The sequence below is a fragment of the Protopterus annectens genome, chromosome 1.part0, assembly GCF_019279795.1.
Source record: "Protopterus annectens isolate FY-2018-M chromosome 1.part0, PAN1.0, whole genome shotgun sequence".
Classification (NCBI taxonomy): domain Eukaryota; kingdom Metazoa; phylum Chordata; order Ceratodontiformes; family Protopteridae; genus Protopterus; species Protopterus annectens.
Genome location: NC_056725.1, coordinates 125,866,969 through 125,888,671, shown reverse-complemented (window position 1 = coordinate 125,888,671; position 21,703 = coordinate 125,866,969). Strand labels below are relative to the sequence as shown.

Here is a 21,703-nt window from a genome sequence, read left to right as displayed (position 1 = left end):
ATCCAACACTTACACACTTGTACTTTCACCTGCCTACCCTAACCCACACATACAACTGACAAACACACTCACATACATCCAAACTCCCAACCAAAACCCTTACAAAACACTCACTTACCTTAAATCGCACCTAAATCTGCACACTACACCGGACACCATCCGAGCAAAACACCACATGTAATGTAGTGTAAAGCCATAATCGCGAATTTGAGATATTCAAATTTACGATTATGCACTTTGCTATTTTAAAAATTTGCCTTTATGGTCTCAAGATACTGAACTTCGAGATTTCAGATTATAAAAGGGAACCACACACACACACACACACACGTATATGTGTTTTTATATATATATATATATATATATATATATATATATATATATATATACACATTTATATACATATATGTATAAATTGCGTATATATATATATATATATATATATATATATATATATTATATATATATATATATATGTGTGTATGTACATAAACATATTACACAGACATACACAAAATCTAATACTTTAGCTATTTGTTCTTTCACCTTTGGAATGGACTAAATTCAGAGGTGTGCAATAAAGGCAAATGCTTTTAAGGGATAAGAGAAGGAGGCAGGCTTTGTGTATGTGTGACAGCAGCAACTTGAAATATATGCCTGTTGCAATATGTTCTTTCATTTATATACCAGTCTGACAGAGTGCAGTACATAGACGTGTCTTATCTTTTTGGGGTATTAGTAAGGCAGTCAATATTCCATGTCTTTGTCTCCTCATTTTATTGGAAACTACTGTTTTTAAGTCAGCTTTGAACATTACATTTTAAACACAATGTATTTCTTCACTGAAAGAATGCATTTATTTCCTTACTAATGATTTTTATTTAGGCCATTATTTGATCAAAAAGAAGAAGCTTTAAAATGTAGAGTGGCCTGACTTTTGAGGACCAGTAGACCCCAAGTATAACTTAGTTGCTCAGCTCTTAATTCAGTTACTTTCTCATCATTTTTATGGTGTATCTTTGGCCTGTTAAGGTTTTTTTTTTTTAAATGGAGGAGGAGAAAGCTCCATTGTATGAAAAAGTGAGAAAAACAAGAAATAAGTAATCTGTCTGAATGGTGTGGGAGTCCAGGACAGGCAGAATGGGGGGCACGTGGACTGCTGGGAGAACCAGTCTGTAGCAGGGAGCATCAAAGAATCCTTTGTCAAGGCCTCCATTAAACCTAAGGCTAACTTTGATAATGCCAGTTGGTTCATGAAGTGCTAGAATGAGTATCTACTGAGGCAGTCTGTGGATGAAAGTGACTAGCTCCAATTCTTTTCCAATCATAAGTAAACAGTCATCAACCCACCATAATATAGCCCTACCTATTCCATTTAGTGCAACCCATTCAGTTGCTTCATGCTTTGAAGTCACTAGTCACCACTGTTAATGGCATTGTTGTCAGAGCTGTTTCTTGCATATTTTTCTCATAATTACATTTTAATGACTTTTCATTATTTCATTTCATTGCTCATTTTCCATATTTCCCTGTTTTGGCATAAATTATTTGAAAAATCATGCTAAATATCTATTTCACTTTATATTTGTGACTGTTAGTAGAATGACCCATGCCTCATGCCTTCCTGGTTTGTCTACTGTATGTAAAATAGGTTCATGCAGAGTATTTGAGTTCGCACTGACTGTCATTCAAGCCACTTCTGTATACCATGCATTCATTATCTTTGAGCTCTTGTCTATACTACAACTATCAATCCTCAACAGGTATTATAAAGGTGGATAGAGAATGATATGGATATGCCTGAACAGTTTGTTGACATGGCTGACAACTACCTGAAGTAGGAAGGTGATGTAACGTATTACACATGCTAGCATTATGGGTATTTAGGCATTTAAAGGGGTACTAACTGCAGAAATATATCATAGATTCAGAGCATGCACACACACACACACACACACACACACACACACACACACACACACACACACACACACACACACACACACACAACTAATAGCTAATAATACAAACATTCAAATTATGTTAAGAAAGGTTTTCCAGATGTTCCTTTTGAACATTCATGCTTTTCATGTGCCTAGCTGTATTTCTATGAATTATACTGACATAAACCATATAAAGCAATTTGCACTTTTGCAACCTAATGACATATACACTATTACAAGTAACAGTTCTGTTTCATAACAGCAAACTTTGTTAATTATGATATGATGTAATTAGGTAAATCAATCCATCCATTATCATTTGAAGTATATTGATTAATTGGTGGATAGTCCTGCATTCTGCATCTCAAAGTATACATATCTGTATGTTATAGAAGCTCTTCTGTCACAGTTGTTTTCTTATTGAAAGTCACATTTAATCATATCTATTATATAATTTGATAAGTATATATAACTGTTTAGGTTTGCAGAGATTCTCATCCAAACTTACTTATTTTAAAAGCAAGGGTGTATACAGGTGAAGTCCTTGTACTCTGCTGAGTATATTGCTTTTCTGAATATATTTCAGAAACAGTATGGCTAATGGAGACCAGAACATTTTTACAGCTGTCTAGGTGAAAGAAGTCTGTGCATAAATTCTATACCATCACCTAAATGCATTTGGCACTTCATGGTATTCTCCTGCATCTCTTCAGTTACACTTAAAAATAGAGATAATGACTCAAGCTTTGCAAAGTATAAATGAATAAGAAAACAAGTTTTTCTACCAAGCAGTTCTAACTGTCAGAGTAGGATGACTTGTTTACAAAGGAACGGAGAGCAGCCATACTTTCACTAACAGAAAATATGTTTAATTAGGAATATCTGTTCTCTATTCAGACTTCATAATATTATCTTCAGCCAGCCACTTCACACTTTCAAAATATGCATTATTTTTTCAAATATTAGTTGCTCTAGACTCAGAAATGTATATATCTACAGCCTCCTGTTTTTAGAGAATTTCTGTCTTTATGTTGTGTACAAACATGAATTGTGTATGTCAGTTTAGACAATTCCACGCCTCTTCTTAGGTTCTGTAAATCATTATGCATCTAAATAGTGCTCTTAAAAATTGTAATCAGGCCCATCTTCAGAAGAGGCCAAGGGAATACAGACTGAAAGACAACATGGGATATTCAATAAATATAATAAGTAACTAAACAGAATATTGATTTAGAAATAGAATCATTCACTGTCACTCCAAGTTACCAATCAGTAACTATACAGTTTGTTCCTATGGCTATTTCAAGTATAAAATCTATTTCAATGACCATTTCAAGTATAAAATGGACAGTCAATATATATTTTGTTCTAAAATGAAAATTGTATCATAAAGATGCATAATGATGTCACCTACATAGTCAAACTGAGTCCACATCAATCAGCTAAACTGTAAACGCTCTGAAGGTGTTATGAGTTTAATCTAACAAGTGGGGCAGATGTATGTTACTGTTACTGTTAAAGTGCAGAACAGACAGTTGCAAAAACACGTATCAGATTTAAGAATAATTTGTTGGTTGCAGCAGGCAGTTTCCAGAGAAGTGTAACACATCAACAGTCCGCGGTATTTCACTGGACTTTTTAAAGTGTATTGGCCACAATAAGAAGCATCTTTTTTTTAATTTTATTTATTTATTCGTCTATCTTTGTTAGACGAATAATCGTCTGTTTTTGTTAATAGCTGCGGTGGTGCAGCGGTAACGTTGTCGCCTCACATCAAGAGGTTCTCCCGTTCGATTCTCAGCTGGAGCACCTTTTGTGTGGAGGCTGCATGTCCTGCCCGCGGTCGAGTGGCGTCTGCAAGGCATGCATGAATGGGCGTGCCTTCATTGAAGCTTGAGCGTCGGGCTGGCACCTCAGCATCGTAAAAATCTACTGCCAATCATTAGCGGACCGGAGTTCCGCTGTGGCGACCCCTAACTGGGAAAAGCCAAAAGAAGAAGAAGATTCATCTGTCTTTGTTATCTGGTAATGTCCAACAGGGCAGAGCCCATTTTCAGCAGAGGCCCAAGGAGAAAAGCTCCACCACAGTGCATTTATATTAGCACATGAATTTCAGACAGTTCTTAGAAAAACAACAGTTACATGTCAAATGAAACAAAATAATTACAAGATAGGTATATACAGTAAAGTATTTACGTCAACAATTATAAGTCTGTACAGTCTGTTCAAGCTGTATAATCATGCAGAAGTAAATGGACTGACACTGCAGAAGAGAAAACATTATGGTAAAAAATTTAGTGTTCTTACATTTCAGTAAAGAAAGGTTTGCAAGGTTCAAGATAGGTAATGAAATTATTTATAAATTTCTTAAGGATGGGAGATTTTAGTATTGCATAGGTTTGTAAAAAGTTCAAGAAATATAATGAAGTAAGTTATAAAATTGTGTAGGAGGAGAGGGAAGATAGTAGTAGTGTAGAGAAGGATAGTGGTAATAGGATATGACTGAGAGAGCTGGGTGCAGGATTAGTTCTGTTTAGGCTGCTTGCTCCAAATTCGTGTATCTAAAAGGTTTATAGCTTAGGTATACAGGGGATACATGAGTGGAGTAGAGCTGCAGATGATGGCAGTTAGAAAAAAAGAGCCAGATGAAAAGAGTTGTTTAAGGGGGGTTGTGATAGAGATGTTTTGGTTCAAGTGCAGGAGGGGAAGTTGTTAGGGGTGTAATGTTTTAAGTAGAGGAGGGCAAAATAGTTAGTGATAAGCAAGAAGAAATTTGTTCTTTTCTAGAGGTCTCAACCTGAGATCCCTTTATACTCCACAATTTAAAGTTGCTCTTTACTTTGCCAAAACATGAAGATTATACTGTGCTGTTTAATTTTTTAGTTTTACTGTTTACTTGGGTTTCCTCTAAAACCATACCCTGAAAGTGATGTCATGGTAGGTACTGGACAATTATTTACTTTTGACTGTAAAGAACTATGGGTAACTGAAGCCAAGTTACCTCTTTAGAGGCAGACAGTTCATTATATTGTGGTTTTATTACATCATTGCCTATATTAAATTTCAATGTGAGTCATTTATCCTTCAATAAATGACAGCTTGGATTTGTAGGAACTAAGTGACTCCTGCTAATGCATTTATTATGGAAGCAGCCTACACATTCATTTTGACAGGAAGGCATTGTGGGTGTAGTCATTTATGATGTCATGGCAGGGGGGGTTTAGCTCTGAGAAAAATATCAAGGGGCTGTTCATATCAGCAAAATAAAATGCAAAAACAAAACACTTTTTAACATCAAAAACTTCATTATGTGCTATCTATCTATCTATCTATCTATCTATCTATCTATCTATCTATCTATCTATCTATCTACCTATCTATCTATCTATCTATCTATAGCTATCTATCTATCATCTATCTATCTATCTATCTATCTATCTATCTATCTATCTATCTATCTATCTATCTATCTATATATCATTCCTGTGTTGATTGAGTTAATCAACTAGGCTAGTGGCATCTTTTAAGAGGAGACCTGAGGTGGTATTTATACTACTATGGAAAAGAGGTTGTATCAAATTACAAAGCTTTGTTAATAAGACTTGATCCAGAACAAAACAGTAAATCAATTTTAGTTGAATAGAGATTACTAAAAACAAAACAACTGAGCAAAGAAGCTATCCCTAAATTGTGTATTTAGATGATAAGATAAAAATATGGGTATGAAAGCAAAACAGCAAAATTAAGGGAGAGAAAAAGGGAGAGAGAGAGTGGGGGGAGATGAGATGGTTAGAAAAAACATAGTATAAAGACTACAAGAGTAAGAATGAAAATGTAAAGGGGAAAGGATCCGGAAATAAAATTAAAAGTGAGGATAATAATAATGCAGAATGTACCAGCTTGTTAAGTATGAGATATACTGATAAAATAAGCTGGAAAGCAATCATATGTGTTAATTTAGAGAAATCGGCTTAACCTACTTATACATATTTTAACTTGATTTGAGTAAAGTGCAGACAAAGAAAAACAAAGTAAAGTCAGCTTTTGTTAACACTGAATGACAACATAAAAAGAGAAAGAAAAGCACTTTCTCACCTGCAATTTAGATGAATGAGCCAGGAATATATGCTGGAGAAGATAGTGATATCCCTTCATAGAATTCTGTGTGCTGCCAGTTGGAACAGGCCTGTCTTTCTGTCTTAGTCTTGAGATCAGTCAGATACTGAATTAGTCTAGCAGGCTCAGTTGAACATTAGAATTACTGATCATGATTGAGTTCAAATTATTGACGTTGTTCAGCATGACTTTCTAGCTATAAATAAATAACCCACCTAGAAGCACAAATAATCTAGGAAAAAAATCTTGCACATGCAATCCCCTAGCCCCTAACCCTGTTTGTGCATTTCATCTTGACCAATCAGCCTGACTTGCAACCATTCAGAATTACTGCTAGCAGCAGTTAGGATGTGTATCTGTAGCTACTCTGCAAAGCAGTCAGATGTTTACTTAATATTTCATAAAATTAAATTTAGTTGCATATATAAAAAATGTAATTTGTTTTTTGTGGGCTGAGTGTTTAGCTGTATGCCTTATAAACAGGAAACACCAAAGCAGTTAGAAAACTGCTTGTGTAAATAAGATTTTCCTGAAAAATGTCACTTTATGAGTTGATCTTGTGGCACATAAGGCATATTGTCTGTTTCTGCAGGGTATTTTTGTATTTTGCAAACTTCCTTTTAACTGAACTGGTAGATAGTAATGCTGAAAATAGTGAAATATGGGGAAAAAAGATTTTCTTCTTCTATTATTCAATACATTGATGGTTGAGGGGGTGCATAATTTAAAATATTGATGCATAGCTAAAGAACAGAATGGAGCAATGCAATTAAGGGATTTACTTTTATTGAAGAGGGTTCTAGCCTAGCTTACAATACATTGCTGAAGTTTTGACCCTTTAAACAAATGCAGCTTAGCACATTTAAAAGTAGGAAGAGAAATCTGAATGGCTGTAATTTATTAGGAGTTTAGTAAGGTTCTTGATACAGTTCGCAATAGTTAGCAGAAACAAAACTAAAGAGAATGGGAGTGGTGCCTAGATATTTAACATTAAGAAACGGTTAAATAGTAGGACGCAAAAGGTAGTTGCTTTATTTATTTTTATTTATATGTTTTTGATAACATCTGATAACTGGGAAAGTAGACTAATCCACAGTGAATCCAGTTCAGCCACAGCATGGGGACTGCAGTGAAAAATGTAATTAGCACAAAAATCAAAAGAATACAAAAATAACAGAATCTAAACAGTTTACATATTTCCATAGTACAGAGGATTATGATCTTATTTATGCCACAAGTGAAATGTAAATCTTTGGATCTAATGGTTCTGATGCTGTTTGTTTTGCAGGTATGCAAAAGGTTCATCACAACTGGATACGAGGATGCCTTGTTTTGCAGGCATTGATGATCTCTTAGTAACCTGTAGGAGACAGAGTATACAGATATGGCTTTAAGGAGATTCATGTAAAGCATGTGTTTATACCCTGGATTCTAACCTTTGTGGGTGCTCCAAATGTTGCATATGTCTGGTAAGGTACACGCTGAAGAGGGCATCATACTCAGTGATGGGTCTGTTAAGAGCTGAATAATGTGGCATTATGACTTTCTTGGACCTGAATGTTATGCCCTTACTTATAAGTTGGGCGACATAGAATGATTTTCTTACTACCTTGGCCACTTGTTGGTCAAAAGCCAGATTACTGTATGCATATGTTCCCAGATCCCTTACTATTGGGTCAACTCTGGGTGGCAATTTTCCCAAAGACACTATAATAAATTTCTTTGCATTGAGTTTTAGTCTGTGACTTTGGCACATAGGTTTATAGGTTCATAGGATGATACTAAGCTGTAGGCCTGGAGGCCCTTACAAGCCTAGCCAAGAATTTTGCCCATTTTCCCTTAAAGTCAGCACCTGCTTCCCCTGTCCAGCAGGACACAGGTGGGATCCCAGGGTTGTATTTTCTGTTTCCCATCCAGTTGTCCAGGTTCCTCTTAAAGAGGACTAGGGAGGTACTCTGTTTGACATGGAGAGGGAGTCTTTGGGACACACGTCTATCCCACCAACAAGTTCGATTAATGTCACAGACCAAGTTAAGGCCTTGCGTGCGGGTTGCTTGAGTGGAGGTTGTCTTACGGGTATGCAGCAGCTCCATGAAGGCTGGGTATGAGATAGCTTTGTATGCCAGACACAGGTCACCTCTGAGCAGTTTGTATGAGACTGGATAGAGGGACATGGCTCTTAGCCTATCTGTATAGGATAGGTGTTTGAGACCCTGGATTTTCCTAGTCAGGAACCTCTGTGGTCTCTCCAACTGCTGTATGTGCTTGGCAAGGTACACGCCGAAGGATGCATTGTACTCGATAAGGGAGGAATACAGGGGTGTTATGAACTCCTTGTTCCTGGATAAGATACCCTTATTTATGAGGTGGGCTATGTAGAACACCTTCCGTACAATGGAGGCAATGTGGTGGTCAAAAGTGAGGCTGCCATCAACCTGGGTGCCCAAGTCCCTCACAACTGATTGCACGCTTAGTACATTGTTATTAATGTGATAATTAGTGGTGATGCCATTTTCCCCAAAGGGGATAATGATGCATTTCTTGGCATTCAGTTTGAGGCCATGCTTCTGGCACCAGTCATTAGTTTGGGTAAGACCCTCTTAGAGGATGTTCACATCACTAGAGGAATTTAAGACAGTGCCTAGCTTGCAGTCATCTGCAAACTTGGTCAGCCACAGACCACTGGTTTTGGTTTGCACCTCAGAAATGTATATCCCAAACAGTAGAGGCCCCACGACCGATCCTTGGGTATACCACTCATTACGGGAATACTACTAAAGGTGGCTTCCCCTACTTTGACTGAGTGGGTTCTATCAGTGAACCAGTTAGCTACCCATCTGGTAACATACCAGTCATTTGTCTGTGCTAGACTCTCTTGTAAGATGTTTGTGTCATGGGGAGAAGCTATGATAGCTCCCAGTTTGCAGTTATCTACAAACTTAGTCAGCCAATGGCCATTTACATTAGCCTTTACCTCCAAGAATTAGATAGCAAATAGGACCAGTGTTAGCAAGCTGCCCTGAGATACCCCGCTGGTTACTGGTCTGTTAGTGGATGTGGTATCAGTAATACTAATTTCCTGGGTTCTACCTGTGAGCCAGATGGCACTCCAGTAAGTTATATAGGGGTTTATGCCCAGTTCAGTAAGTTTGTCAACTATTCCCAAGTGGGATATTGTACTGAATGCCTTAGCTAGGTCCAGGTAGGCACCATGTTCGTTTTTTCTGTTTTTATGACATCCACATGTTTTAAAGCTGTGGAATTACAATGCCACTTGACTTTTACAACAGCAAAGCTCTATATTTCATATATTGTGGATTCAACATGGTAAAAGCCTGTTATTGAAGCTGTTGTTTTTGTTTAGCAAGTTTTGAATACTCAGATGAAATACTAATACCTGTGGTGCAACGCTCTTCCAATATTTACATTACTTAATGTACTGCCACAGTTCATTGTATTAGCGAATGCAGATTATTTTATTGTTGCACTAAGTTGGAGGGAAATGTGATTTGCCAAGCTCTGTACTTGATACCTTCTTAGTTGTTATAGCTGGTGGTATTGATTATGGATCCACTGTGACTAATGATGGCTACCACTGAAAATAAGTTTTCTCCAAACACACTTAAATTGATAGACTCAGTTTACATATCCTCAAACATATGTATGTGCAACCCTGGCCCAGAGATGTAGAGAGATGGAATCCTAACTACTACCTAAATGGCAACTGTTAGATTAGTGACACTGGTAATGTAGGGAGCAGGTGGGAGAGGAAGTGGCCCAAACAGCTGACACTAATACACCCATCCTGAATGAGGGAAGCAGTAAGTCCACCATACTGGCAACACCTGTTGGTGGATAGGAGATCACCAGTAGAAGTGGCTAGCGCAGGCTTGTACTATAAAGGAAATGCTTGTGCTGTTGATTCAAGGACGATGTGAGACACAGCATGCACATCAATTTTTTGTCAAGGCAACAGTTGTTAACCTTTCGGCTGTTTATGGAGAGGGGTTACGAGGCATGGGGTGGGGAATCTCCATGGACCAGTGAATGTCTTGCTTCCTATTGCCAAACTCTCACTTTCAGGAGGAATTAATGAACTGAAGAAAAAAAAGGCTGATCTTGGTTCTGTGCTATTTAAAATGTAAAAACCTGAATATTTCGTGGCTGCTAAACTAATACAATGAATCTCTACGTATAATCTTAGTGAAACCTCTATAAATGCCAGAGCTGTAAGCAGGGTGGGCTGAAGATTGTGTTGGCCCCAGATGAGAGCTGTTAGAGGTGTGATCAGCAGGTGCTGATGGGAGTACAGTGCCAATATTGCTTTATTAAATGAATAAATGAATGCCTAAATGAATGCCGATACTGCATTAGTGGTCACAACTGAAGCACTGAACTGCAGTTTAACTGCAGCAAGCTGTTTGATGTATACATCTTCAACTCTGGAAAAGACCTTTTTTATTTATTTATTTATTTTTTTTAATTAAAGAGGGTGCCACTTCAGGGAACTGCATACGGTGGCATAAGACATAGCTCTGGTTCTGAAAAATGCTTCCATACTTTAAACTCTCTTTACACGATTCACTGCAACAAAATCTGCTTTTCCGTCAACACTGATATTTTGGGAATTTCTTCCTTCCAGTCTGAAAACTGTTAACCTCCTACTCAAAGTTTTCTTACACATTAAAAAAAAAACATCTTTTCGACAGAAGCCCAATTCAAATGCTTCTTATCAGACTCAATTATCATTCATGTAGTTCCCCCTGGCTTACTCAAACTCTATTAATTGCAGTGTCTCGTATTGATAGAAGTTAATAATACTGTAAATAATATTAAATTATCACTTATTTTATTACAACTTTCTTCTATTTTGAGTGTTGTATTTCTTGTTTTATTATAGGTTCATAGGTGTGTACTAGGCTAATGGCCCTGAGGCCTTTATAAGCCTAGCCATAGGATTACCCTGGCATAGTGCCACCCGACCTTAGTTCCCAGTACCTCTGTTGACTAGAGCCAATAGTGTTATCCCCAGGGTGAATTTTCTGTTTCCCACCCACTTATCAAGACTTCTCTTGAAGAGGGTCAGTGAGGTGCTCTGTTTGACATGTATGGGAAGTATGTTCCATAGCATGGGCAGTCTCTGGGTTATGAACCTGTCCCTCCAGCATGTTCTGTTAATTTTGGTAATGAGATTGAGGTCTCTAGGGTGTGTGGTTTGGAGGGATTGGGATTTCTTTAGATGTAGCATCTCTAATAGAGCTGGGTCAGACATGGCTTTGTAAGTCAAGCAGAGATCGCCTCTAAGTAGGGGATATGAGGCAGAGAATAGTTGGAGTTTTTGAGTCTGTCCATATAGGACAAGTGTTTAAGGCCTAGGATCCTCTTTGTGAGGTACTTTTGTGGCCTTTTCAGTTGTTGCAGGTGTCTAGTGAGGTACATGCCAAACAGGGCATTTTACTCGATGATTGGCCTAATGAGGGAAGAGTAGGGGGAGACAATGGCCTCTTTCTTCCTGGAAGCAAAACCCTTAGTAATGAGATGTGCCACATAGAAGGACTTTCTGACCACAGTGGCTATGTGGGATCAAAAGAGAGGTTGCTGTCAACCTGTGTTCCCAGATCTCTTATAATGCCTTCTGTGTTCAGTGGACTACCATCAGTGTGGTAATTCATGGGAACTGAGTTTTTCCCAAAGGGGATGACGACACATTTTTTGGTATTGAGCTTAAGGCCATGGTTCTGACACCAGTCGTTGGTCACAGTGAGGCCATTCTGTAGGATGTCAACATCAGGATTAATCTTTCCGTGTTGAATACAATATTTTGGAACAACTATACGCCCTAAAATGCCTCTACTCTCAGTAGACAATGTTGCATTGTAACATTTTTGCTTTTACTCTTTTTATTTCCCAAACTGATACTGAAATTGGTCCAAATGGATCAGTGCTCTACAACAGTAAATGAATAAAAAAAAGTATGTGCTTGTGTTTTATATAGATAAATAGATAGAAATGTGTACTTATGTGTATGGATCTAGTTTATTTCATCGTCAGCCCAGAATATCGACTTGTTTCCCATTTTGATCTTACCACTTTGTTGTTTTGGCAGACAATATCCTGGGCTGTCGATAAACTGAAGTAGACCCATGTGTATATCAACTATATACACATGGGTGTTTCTTTTGTTTGCAAGTGTTGTTTATTGTTTTTCATTTATTTCTTTTTGTTACCAAAAACAACAGACAAATCCCAATAAGTTGAACAGAGTAAAAAGTCCCAAGCATAAGAACCAACAAGGAAGGTCACTGGAATAACAGGCAGAACTACAGCAAAAATGAAGTAAAATCTCTTATTTATTGTTATAAAAGGATGAGCACTTTTGCAGTGATAACCATTGCTTCATCAGACAACCTTTCCTGTAACTAACATCATATAAATACTTCAATTCATTTCAAATGAACCAATCACAGCTCTCACAAATCACTCGCTAATAAATTACCATAGTTACGTATAATTAAAATTTCAAATTAAAAGAAAAATAAAAGATTCAGAGCTATACTGAATGCATATGTATACATATAGTGAACCTTTTTCATTATGCGTTTCAAGCCAAGCACACTTTAGAGAAAGGGGCTGAACATACTTTTATGTTTCAGGTCTTCCATGTGCAGAGTGCAAACATCAGAATGGGGGATATAGTTAATGCCACAGAAAGTATGGAAGTACATTGGATCCTAAGACTAGGAGCACATAAGGGAATGGGTTTAAATGATTCAATTCCATTGAAACCAGCCCTGAAGTCCAGGAAGTTGAAATGAAACACATAATGAAAAAGGTTCACTATATGTATACATATGCATTCAGTATAGCTCTGCATCTTTTATTTTTCTTTTAATTTGAAGTTTTAATTATATATAACTATGGTAATTTATTAGTGAGTGATTTGTGAGAGCTGTGATTGGTTCATTTGAAATGAATTAAAGTATTTATATGATGTTAGTTGTAAAAGAGGTTGTCTGATGAAGCAATGGTTATCATTGTGAAAGCGCTCACCGTTTTATAACAATAAATAAGAGATTTTACTTCATTTTTGCTTCAGTTCTGCCTGTTATTCCAGTAACCTTCCTTATTGGTTCTTATGCTTGGGTCTTTTTACTCTATTTCTTTTTTTAATTTGGTGTTGGTTTCACTATTTGGTTGCTTGTTTTTTTGCTTGGTCCTCATGATGTGCTGTGAAATGTACTTTCCATCATTTTTTCTCTCTCATTTGACGGTTGGGCCGCTTTAATTTTCATTTGACCATTGCTAATATAATATGCATATATATTTATTTACTTGTTTATTTACACACAAACACAAAATAATGTTAGGAGAGTGAGACGTTTTATAAGGTAGTAAGATCTTTGTTTCTGAACTCTGAAGCATTTTTAGCATAATATCACCTAAGAGGAGAACATTAACTTTTTGCTTACCTAAACATATTTTATTTCCCTGGGGTTTTGACAGATATTGTACAGACCATAGTAATGTGAATAATGGCTAATACCTCTGTTATCTGCTCTGGATTTGCTTGACAGATGTACCAACAGACTGAAAAGAGGCTATCATTTCCTATTTTCATTGCTTCTGACAAAGACTCTACATTTTATGATACATTCTTCTTAACCATCCCCATGTATATGGATAATTACCAAGCTGATTTAAATGAGTAATTATTTTCCCTAATCCAAAGACTAAGTTATAAGATTCTGCTTCTAAGATTATGCTTATGTTGAATACTTCTGAAAGGTTAAATCAAGATATATATATAAAGGTACATAACATGTTGTGATGTTTTCCATACGTACTAATGTTAATTCTTTGGTGGAAAGCATTAGCATCCATTACTTAGGTGGTGCAGGGATCAGAGCTCTGAAATATGACCCAAGCCAGTGGAAAGGTAGGCCTGGTATATCAACTGAGGAAAGGAGTCATAGAGAGGGAGCCACAGAATTTAAAGCTGTTGTGTCAAAGTTGGAGCAGTGGCAGAAAAGCCTTCAGTCCTATGCAGTATTGTGTGTGGATGAGCAGTATGGTTTGATCCATTGCAGAGGAGTAACATTTAGAACTGCATAATTAAACTACAGTGGACTGACAGAAGCTTGAAATGCTGAAACAAGTAACTTTAATTGTTTTTTCCTTTTCTCTCTGTATAGATTGAAGAGTTAACAAGCAATCTGCCCGTGTTGCAGTCCCTGTCCAGCAGCACCTCTTCTGTAGACAGCCTGGCTGGTTCAGAGGCCACTAGTCCTCCTTCCAAGCGTAAGATTGTCACGAAAGGAAGTGCCAAGAAGGCCCTGCTAAAATGGGTGCAGTATACAGCAGCAAAGTGAGTAATCTGCTATTATACTCTGCCAGTGTAATCTGGCATTGCAATTCTGGTTGTAACAGAGAATATGATGTTTACCATGTGTGCCCTGCAGTATGAACAGAATTTTATTGAAAGTGCTCTTAAATAACTGTCCTACATTTACAGTGATGTACAGACACTGCATGTGCTGAACCTAGAGAATGCTAATAGGAGGTCAGAGTTCGCTTCAGAATGATGACATCTTGCTATAATCATCTGTACAAGGGACGTTGAGGCTTTTTTGTTGGCGGTCCCATCTGACCTCTATCAAATACAACCTTGCATATGTGATACATTTTTCATTCGTCCCAGTGAGCAAAACTTGCCATTCTCAGTTGTGTTCATTTTTTGAAGAAGATAGTGTTTCCTTAAGAACTAATACTTTATTTATGTCTAAAGTGGTATCCAAGTTTACTTTCAGTCAAGCTATTCCAGATTCTAAAAATGAGGGAAAAATGATTTTTCAATGCTCTGGATGTTCACAGACAACTGAGATATCTTGACAGAACTAAATCCTCCAAAAAGTATGATAAGCTATTCCTTTCTTATGAAGGTTGGAACAAATGACAACCTATGTCAAAACAGACTACCACCAATTGGTTGTCACATGCTATTTCCTTTTGTGATACCCACTGAAATAAGTCAGTTCCAGAAAGAAGCTTATTTCTGTACATACCTTTATAAAGCAGTACATCCTAGATTCCTTTTTCAGGTCTAGAGCACGCTTTGCTTGGATCATTCTGTAGTGGTTCCTGTACCGTCATCCTTCCTCCTCTTTGTCACTATAAGCTGTGGTAGTCTACCTATATAGCTAAGGCCATTGCAGCAGTCAACAAAGGACGTAGTACTGCTGTGCAAGTACACTTGCCATAACAGTATGTGGTAAGTGCAATAGCTACTCTTCCCTCCCTCTATTTCCCTTATTTTTTGCATATTTTTTGTTGCCAGGGTGAGAACTTTGATTTTTTTACTTACCTAGCCTTGACCTTTTTCAGGCCTCTAGCTTCATTCTTTAAGTTGTCAAGAAAGATCTATAAGGCTTGGCTCCCAAACCACTACTTTTCTTCTGCTCAGCTCAGCTGTCAAAGGTATGGGTACATAGAATGTTCCCACCAGCTCTGGAAGCTGACCGGCTGTTACATCCTATGCAGGATATAACTGATATAGCTTAGGCTACTGCAGCAGGGATCATTTGCACATCTACTGTTACAGTAAGTTTACTTACGCAGTTGTACTTTGCATCTACTTTAAGTGAAATGTTTTGTTTTGAACTAAGTAAGACGTCTCAGTGTCTGAACTAAAATGTTTCTTTATCACATATAGTGCTTGTTGTTGCCCTTTTTTCCAAGCAAAAAGAACACCATTTTTTCATCAGCTTTCTTAAGGAACCAGTTTTTATACTGAAAGAGTTGATGTTCATCATTATGATCACTGCTACAGTAGCCTGAACTATATGGCTTATATCCTGCATAGGACGTTACAGCCAGACAGCTTCCAAAGCTTCAGGGCATCTTCCACATGCCCAAACTCTTCAGAAGCTCTTGCTGAGCTTACTAAAAGTTGGTTTGGGTGACAAGCCTTTCAGAGCTTTCCTGTTGCCAAGAAGAGCACTTCTCTGCAGGCTTTTAAGAATCGAAGTTCAGCTAACACTGTTCCATTGTTAGCAGATAAGTTCCTTTCTGGAAAAACAAAAAACTTCCACGAAAAGTTACTTTTTCTGAAAAAGAAGCACTTTCAAACCAGGAAAAAACATTTTTGACTGAGTCATGACTTTAATGTACTTTAAATTTTTTTTTTTTTTTGCTTTTGCGATGAAAATTTGTTAAAAGATATTTAAAACTATTTTTTTCTGTAGAGAACTGTAGTTATTTTACTTTTTAGGGGCTGAAGAAATTGTTTAAAGTGCTTTTTACTGTTTCTTTTTAGGGAAACTGTTATTATTTTTGCTGCTTTCCTGTTTTACCAACTACTGCTGCCGAGCTTCCACGGGAATCAAGCACCATTTTTGGCTTGACCATATAACAGCAGGTTTATCAGTTGCCTTCTTCTAGCCACAGAATGAAAGAAATTGTTCATTGGCCTTTGCCGCCACACCAGGCTGGTAATTTGACTCAGCCACAAGTGGGTGACTCTGTGGCCAACAATGGTTCCTCGGACTACTCATCTTTTTCTTTGGGTAACTCTGGTGTAGTCTCTATAAGTACTTTGTACCAGGGCTTAAACATATCCTCTTTGGCTGTTGGGGTCCCCATAGTGGTCAAGGGGAAGCCACTCTTGTTGGTCTATGGAAAAGGTGCAGCAAAAGTGCCCCTGCTTAGCCATAATGTTGTACACTTCCCTGGGAGGTTGTCACTGGAAATTCTGGATCTGTTTCTTAAGAAACTCCTGTCAAAAAGAAACAGAAAACTAAACATTTATCTTCTTCTGCATCATTTACTCCAGACAGATCAGTTGCCATATGAAGATACTTTGGAGCTTTCAGTAGGAAAGTTCAGTTGGAGTTGCACAACAAGGGAAGGAACAGGAAACTGTGGCAACTCTGACGCAGTCAATGTTATGGAGTGATAGGTCAGTAAGTTCCTATATGAAAGAGCAATGGATGACATAGGGTGGCATGGCATGGGAATATTTTCTGGATCTTTTTGTAGGATGCCAACAGGAAAGGGAGACAAAGAATGCACCCTTAATTTAGAAGAAAATGATGTAAGGGAAGAATTGCTTAGTTTAAAGAGATGGATAGACATATTAAGATCAATGCAATAAATAGACTACAGAAAGTCAGTAAGACCCAAAATGTTAGATGTTTGATAAAAGAAATCAACACAGTAATCAAGACTGTTCATAGAAATTCATGTAGTATGACAGAAGTACATAAGATATATTACTATATAGCTAAATTAATAACAGATGAAGTCCTACCACAAAGGCACAGGGCTGAAAGGAAGGGGAGTAATCAAATGCCATCATGGAAGCATTGAATAGAGAAAACTATAAAGCAATTAACACAAGAATTGTCACTGTTAGTAGCGTACCGAAGATTGAACAGATCAACAAAAATTATAGACACGATAAAAGCAAAGTGTAGTATCTGAACAGACCAGACTCTATCATACACTATTGCCAATAATACACTAAAGATATCAGCACAGGCCAAAAAACTTAGATGATGTGCAGATAAATATAAAAGTAAAGTACAAATTAAGCAATTTATTGATGACCCAAAATGTTTTATAGAGAATTGGGTAAGAATGCAAAAGGAATAGAAACACCACCAAAAAAGGAGAAATAGACACATTTTGGAGAAATATTTATGAAGATCCTGTGGGACTTAACAAAGATGCTGAATGAACAGAAAAAGTAGAAGAAAAAATAAAAAGTTCAAATGTACAAGATATGAAATGGGATGTAGTAACATCCAGAGAAATTGAAATAAAATTAAGAAAAGCTCCTAATTGGAAAACCCCAGACCCAGATGCAGTACCTAACAGCTGGATAAAAGTATTCACATCTTTACATGAAGATTTAGCCATGAGTAAGAACTACTTATGTGGGCACCCCGAGCAGACACCAACCTGGTTGATAACAGGAGAAATGATATTCCTTCTTATGACTGAACCTGCAAGATATCCTAAAACTATAGACAGAAGCCAGTAGGAGAGCACATACTTTAATAAAATGAAAGGAAAACAACAAAAAGATAAAAAATAAGGGCTTTCACACTGGTCCTTGGTGCTTTATCAAAGTTAAAAAGTTAAAAAGAAATGGATATAAGTAGGCATAGAATATGTTAGGCAATTTTTGTGTAATAATTCTGATTATTCTGTGCAGAAAGTTGGTTTGATATACTCTCTTCTGGATATTATTTTGTGTAATAATGCATTCTCTTTTGCAGATGATTAGTTTATTCAGAACATAGGTGTGGCTATGGGCACTGTGTGTGCAAATAGTTACGCAAACATGGTGCTTGCACAATAGGAGAGTATATATGTTTTTAACAATTGGAATCCATTTCATGAATTTATTTTGCATTATGATCATTTTGTCAGTGATGCTTTTATTTTATATGGTCAGGCTCAGTTGAGCAGTTGGCTCAGTTTATTGATTATCTGCACGAAACAACAGACTTTCTAAGGTTCCCCTATAGTTTTTCAGCTAATACGATTGATTTCTTGGATGTTTCTTTTCTAATTTTGTTAATGGACGTGAAACTACACTACTTAAGAAGCCTTGTAAAGTTAACCATAAGCTGCATGCTAAAAGTATGCATCCCAATAGAGTTAAAAATAATGTTATGAAGGGTCAGTTTTTTTAGGAATGCCCAACTTCATAGTAAAGCCAGTGATTTGTATGATGCCTTTGATGTTTTATTTGATGATTTCAGGCAGAGAGAGTACTCTGATTCTGACATTTCTCAAGCATAAAATGATGTAATTGCATGTAGATTTGATAGAGCTAGACAGTATTTTGATGTTACCAATAGAGATTTTGCTACTAATAGGGATGATCATAGTAATGAGCTTAGAATATGTCTGACTTAGTCTTTGGATGCAGCCCCTATATGTGACATCATTAGAAATCATTGGCGTATTTTAATGTCTGATGCTAAATGGGAGAATATACTTGACAGTGAGCCATGTTTTGTTTTTAAAAATGCCCCTCTTAAAAAAAGGCTTTGCTATAAATCCCTGAATATGAAGAACAATCTGAAAAAAAATAAATAAATACATTCTAAGCTTCTTTCCTGCCTTTCCTGTAGCTAGTCTAGCACAGATACAGATTTGCTGTAACCAGGACTGTTTGTAAGATTCTGAGCCCCCAAAGCCTTTCTGTGTTGGAGAGAAGAATTCTAGCTTATCAGTGGGAGTGGTAAGCATTAGGTAGCCTATCTACCACAAGAGTGGTTTCTGGTACAGAAATTGTAGTTTATTAGCTGTTTGGCAGTTTTTCCATCTCTTTCAACTATCTGGTTTAAAAGCCCGTGTTTGCACTTGTTTCCCACCTTTCCTGTAACTAGTCAGTCCAGCTACAGATTTGCTGTATCCAGGACTGTTTGTAAGCTTCTGAGCCCCCCAAGCCATTCTGTGTTGAAGGGAAGCCTTCTAGCTTATCAGTGGGAGTGGTAAGCACTAGGTAGCCTATCTACCACAAGAGTGGTTTCTGGACCAGAAATTGTAGTTTACTGGCCGTTTGGGCAATTTTTCCATCTCTTTCAACCTTCTGGTTGAAAAGCCCGTGTTTGCGCTTGTTTCCCACCTTTCCTGTAACTAGTCTAGTCCAGATACAGATTTGCTGTATCCAGGACTGTTTGTAAGCTTCTGAGCCCCCCAAGCCTTTCTGTGTTGGCTGGAAGTATTCTAGCTTATCAGTGGGAGTGGTAAGCACTATGTAGCCTATCTACCACATGATCCAGGTACAGATGTTTAGTTTTAGCACTTGAATTTGCTCATCACTTGTTCAGAACTTGTTGTTAGCACTAAATAAGCTACAAATTATTACAGCACTCAGCCTTCCTCTTTTCCTAGTGGAAAGCAGTTTTTGTACTTACTTTCCTCACTTGCTTAGAGAAAAACAGCTCTTATACTCACTTTCCTCACTTGTCTAGAGGAAAGTAATTTTTATTCAGGCATGTCCAAGGGTCAGCTCCCAGTGTTCTCTCCTGTTTATCTGATGAATCTGGGCATCTTGCGGCAATGTAGCAATTGCCTCATGTACACAGACAACCCTCTACTCCTACCACCCAACACCACAACCTGTGAGAGATGCAGTTATCTAGCCAAACTGAAGGTAAAGCTCTCTCCAGCCAAGACTGAACTTGACAGTCAAAAGGAGAAGGTAAACACTTGCACCATACCACACTCATCACATAGTCCCACTAAACCTACACCACCAAAATCCACACATAGAAACACAAAAACATTTGCAGAGGCTCTCAGTAATCATCTACTCAAGCAACAGAGACCTCCAAAGCAGAAATGCAAGCAACCTCCACCCCCCCAACACAACCCAAATGACACATAGCCCACATACTCAGTGTGCCAATAAACCACAGCCCATAAGGCAAAACAACATACCCAACACACTAGTCATAGGTGACTCTATAGTCAGGCACACTGATGTCCCACTCACCAGGCTAAACAAGGAGGTTACTGTCATCTGCCTATCGGGTGCCAGGATCAGCCACATAACCCATGCACTCAGGTCACTCCACAACAAGTACAAATATTACTCTGTCATTGTCCATGGTGGTGTGAATGACCCGAGATGTACCTCCCTGGACTACATGAAAAGAGACATGGAAGAGCTCTCCGATCTTGTAGCCCAAGCAGGTATGACCCTAGCCCTGAGTAGCATCCTGCCATCACCCAGAATGATACCGCAGTACAAGGACAAAATGATTGACTTCAATATTGGCTAAGCTTCTGTTGTCATTCTAAGGGGATCCAGTATCTGTCTGCCTGGGATGACATGGTTGACAGACCACGATGCTTTGCCAGAGATGGCCTGCACCTGTCTCCCCTGGGATTCCTGATACTAGCTAAGGGTCTTACCGCCCCTGTAGTGCCTTTTTTTAGGCAAGGTTCAAATGACAAATTCACCACCATAACAGGAACAGGCAAGCAAAAACTGAGGGTAATGCTACTCAATGCTAGAAGTCTAAATCTCAAAATGCACTCGCTCGAGGCACTCCTTAAAATGGAGAACATCGATATCTATGCAGTGACTGAGACCTGGCTCAAGGCTCTAGAGAGCACCCCTGCATTACCAGGCTATAATTCATACCACACTTTTCGGCCATCTAACCTAGACCAGAACACCAAAGGCGGAGATGTGTCCATATCCATTAAGGATATCCACACCTCCAGGCTATTTGCGCAGCGTGATGCAGCCGAGGTTATCCAAGTGCAACTAACTCTGGCCAAAACTGCAATCCAAATTGTAGCTTGCTACAGATCCCCCACCATGCCCCAGGATTCCCACTCCTCTTTTCTTGTTATACTGGAAAATATTAGGGTTCAACCAAACACCCTAATAATGGGCGATTTCAACTACCCCACCATTAACTGGTAAAACTACTCATGTACCAACTCCTTCACTCAATGCTTTCTGGAATTCATAAATTCCAATGCCCTGAATCAACTTATCCACACCCCCACCAGGAGCAACAATATCCTAAACCTAGTCATGACCAACATGAGTGACCACTGTTCCACACCTGAAGTCAACTCCTCTTTGGTCAGATCTGACCATAAGCTAATCA

At 37.9% G+C, this 21,703-nt stretch overlaps 1 protein-coding gene across 1 annotated transcript in view; it reads left to right on the top strand.

The window, feature by feature from the left end:
* LOC122793396 (nesprin-1-like) overlaps nucleotides 1–21,703 on the top strand; it is an 876,647-nt gene that overhangs the window by 137,573 nt on the left and 717,371 nt on the right. The window contains exon 6 of the mRNA XM_044061803.1: nucleotides 14,252–14,424. Coding sequence (XP_043917738.1) covers nucleotides 14,252–14,424 — 173 coding nt within the window. The remainder of the gene's footprint in view (nucleotides 1–14,251; nucleotides 14,425–21,703) is intronic.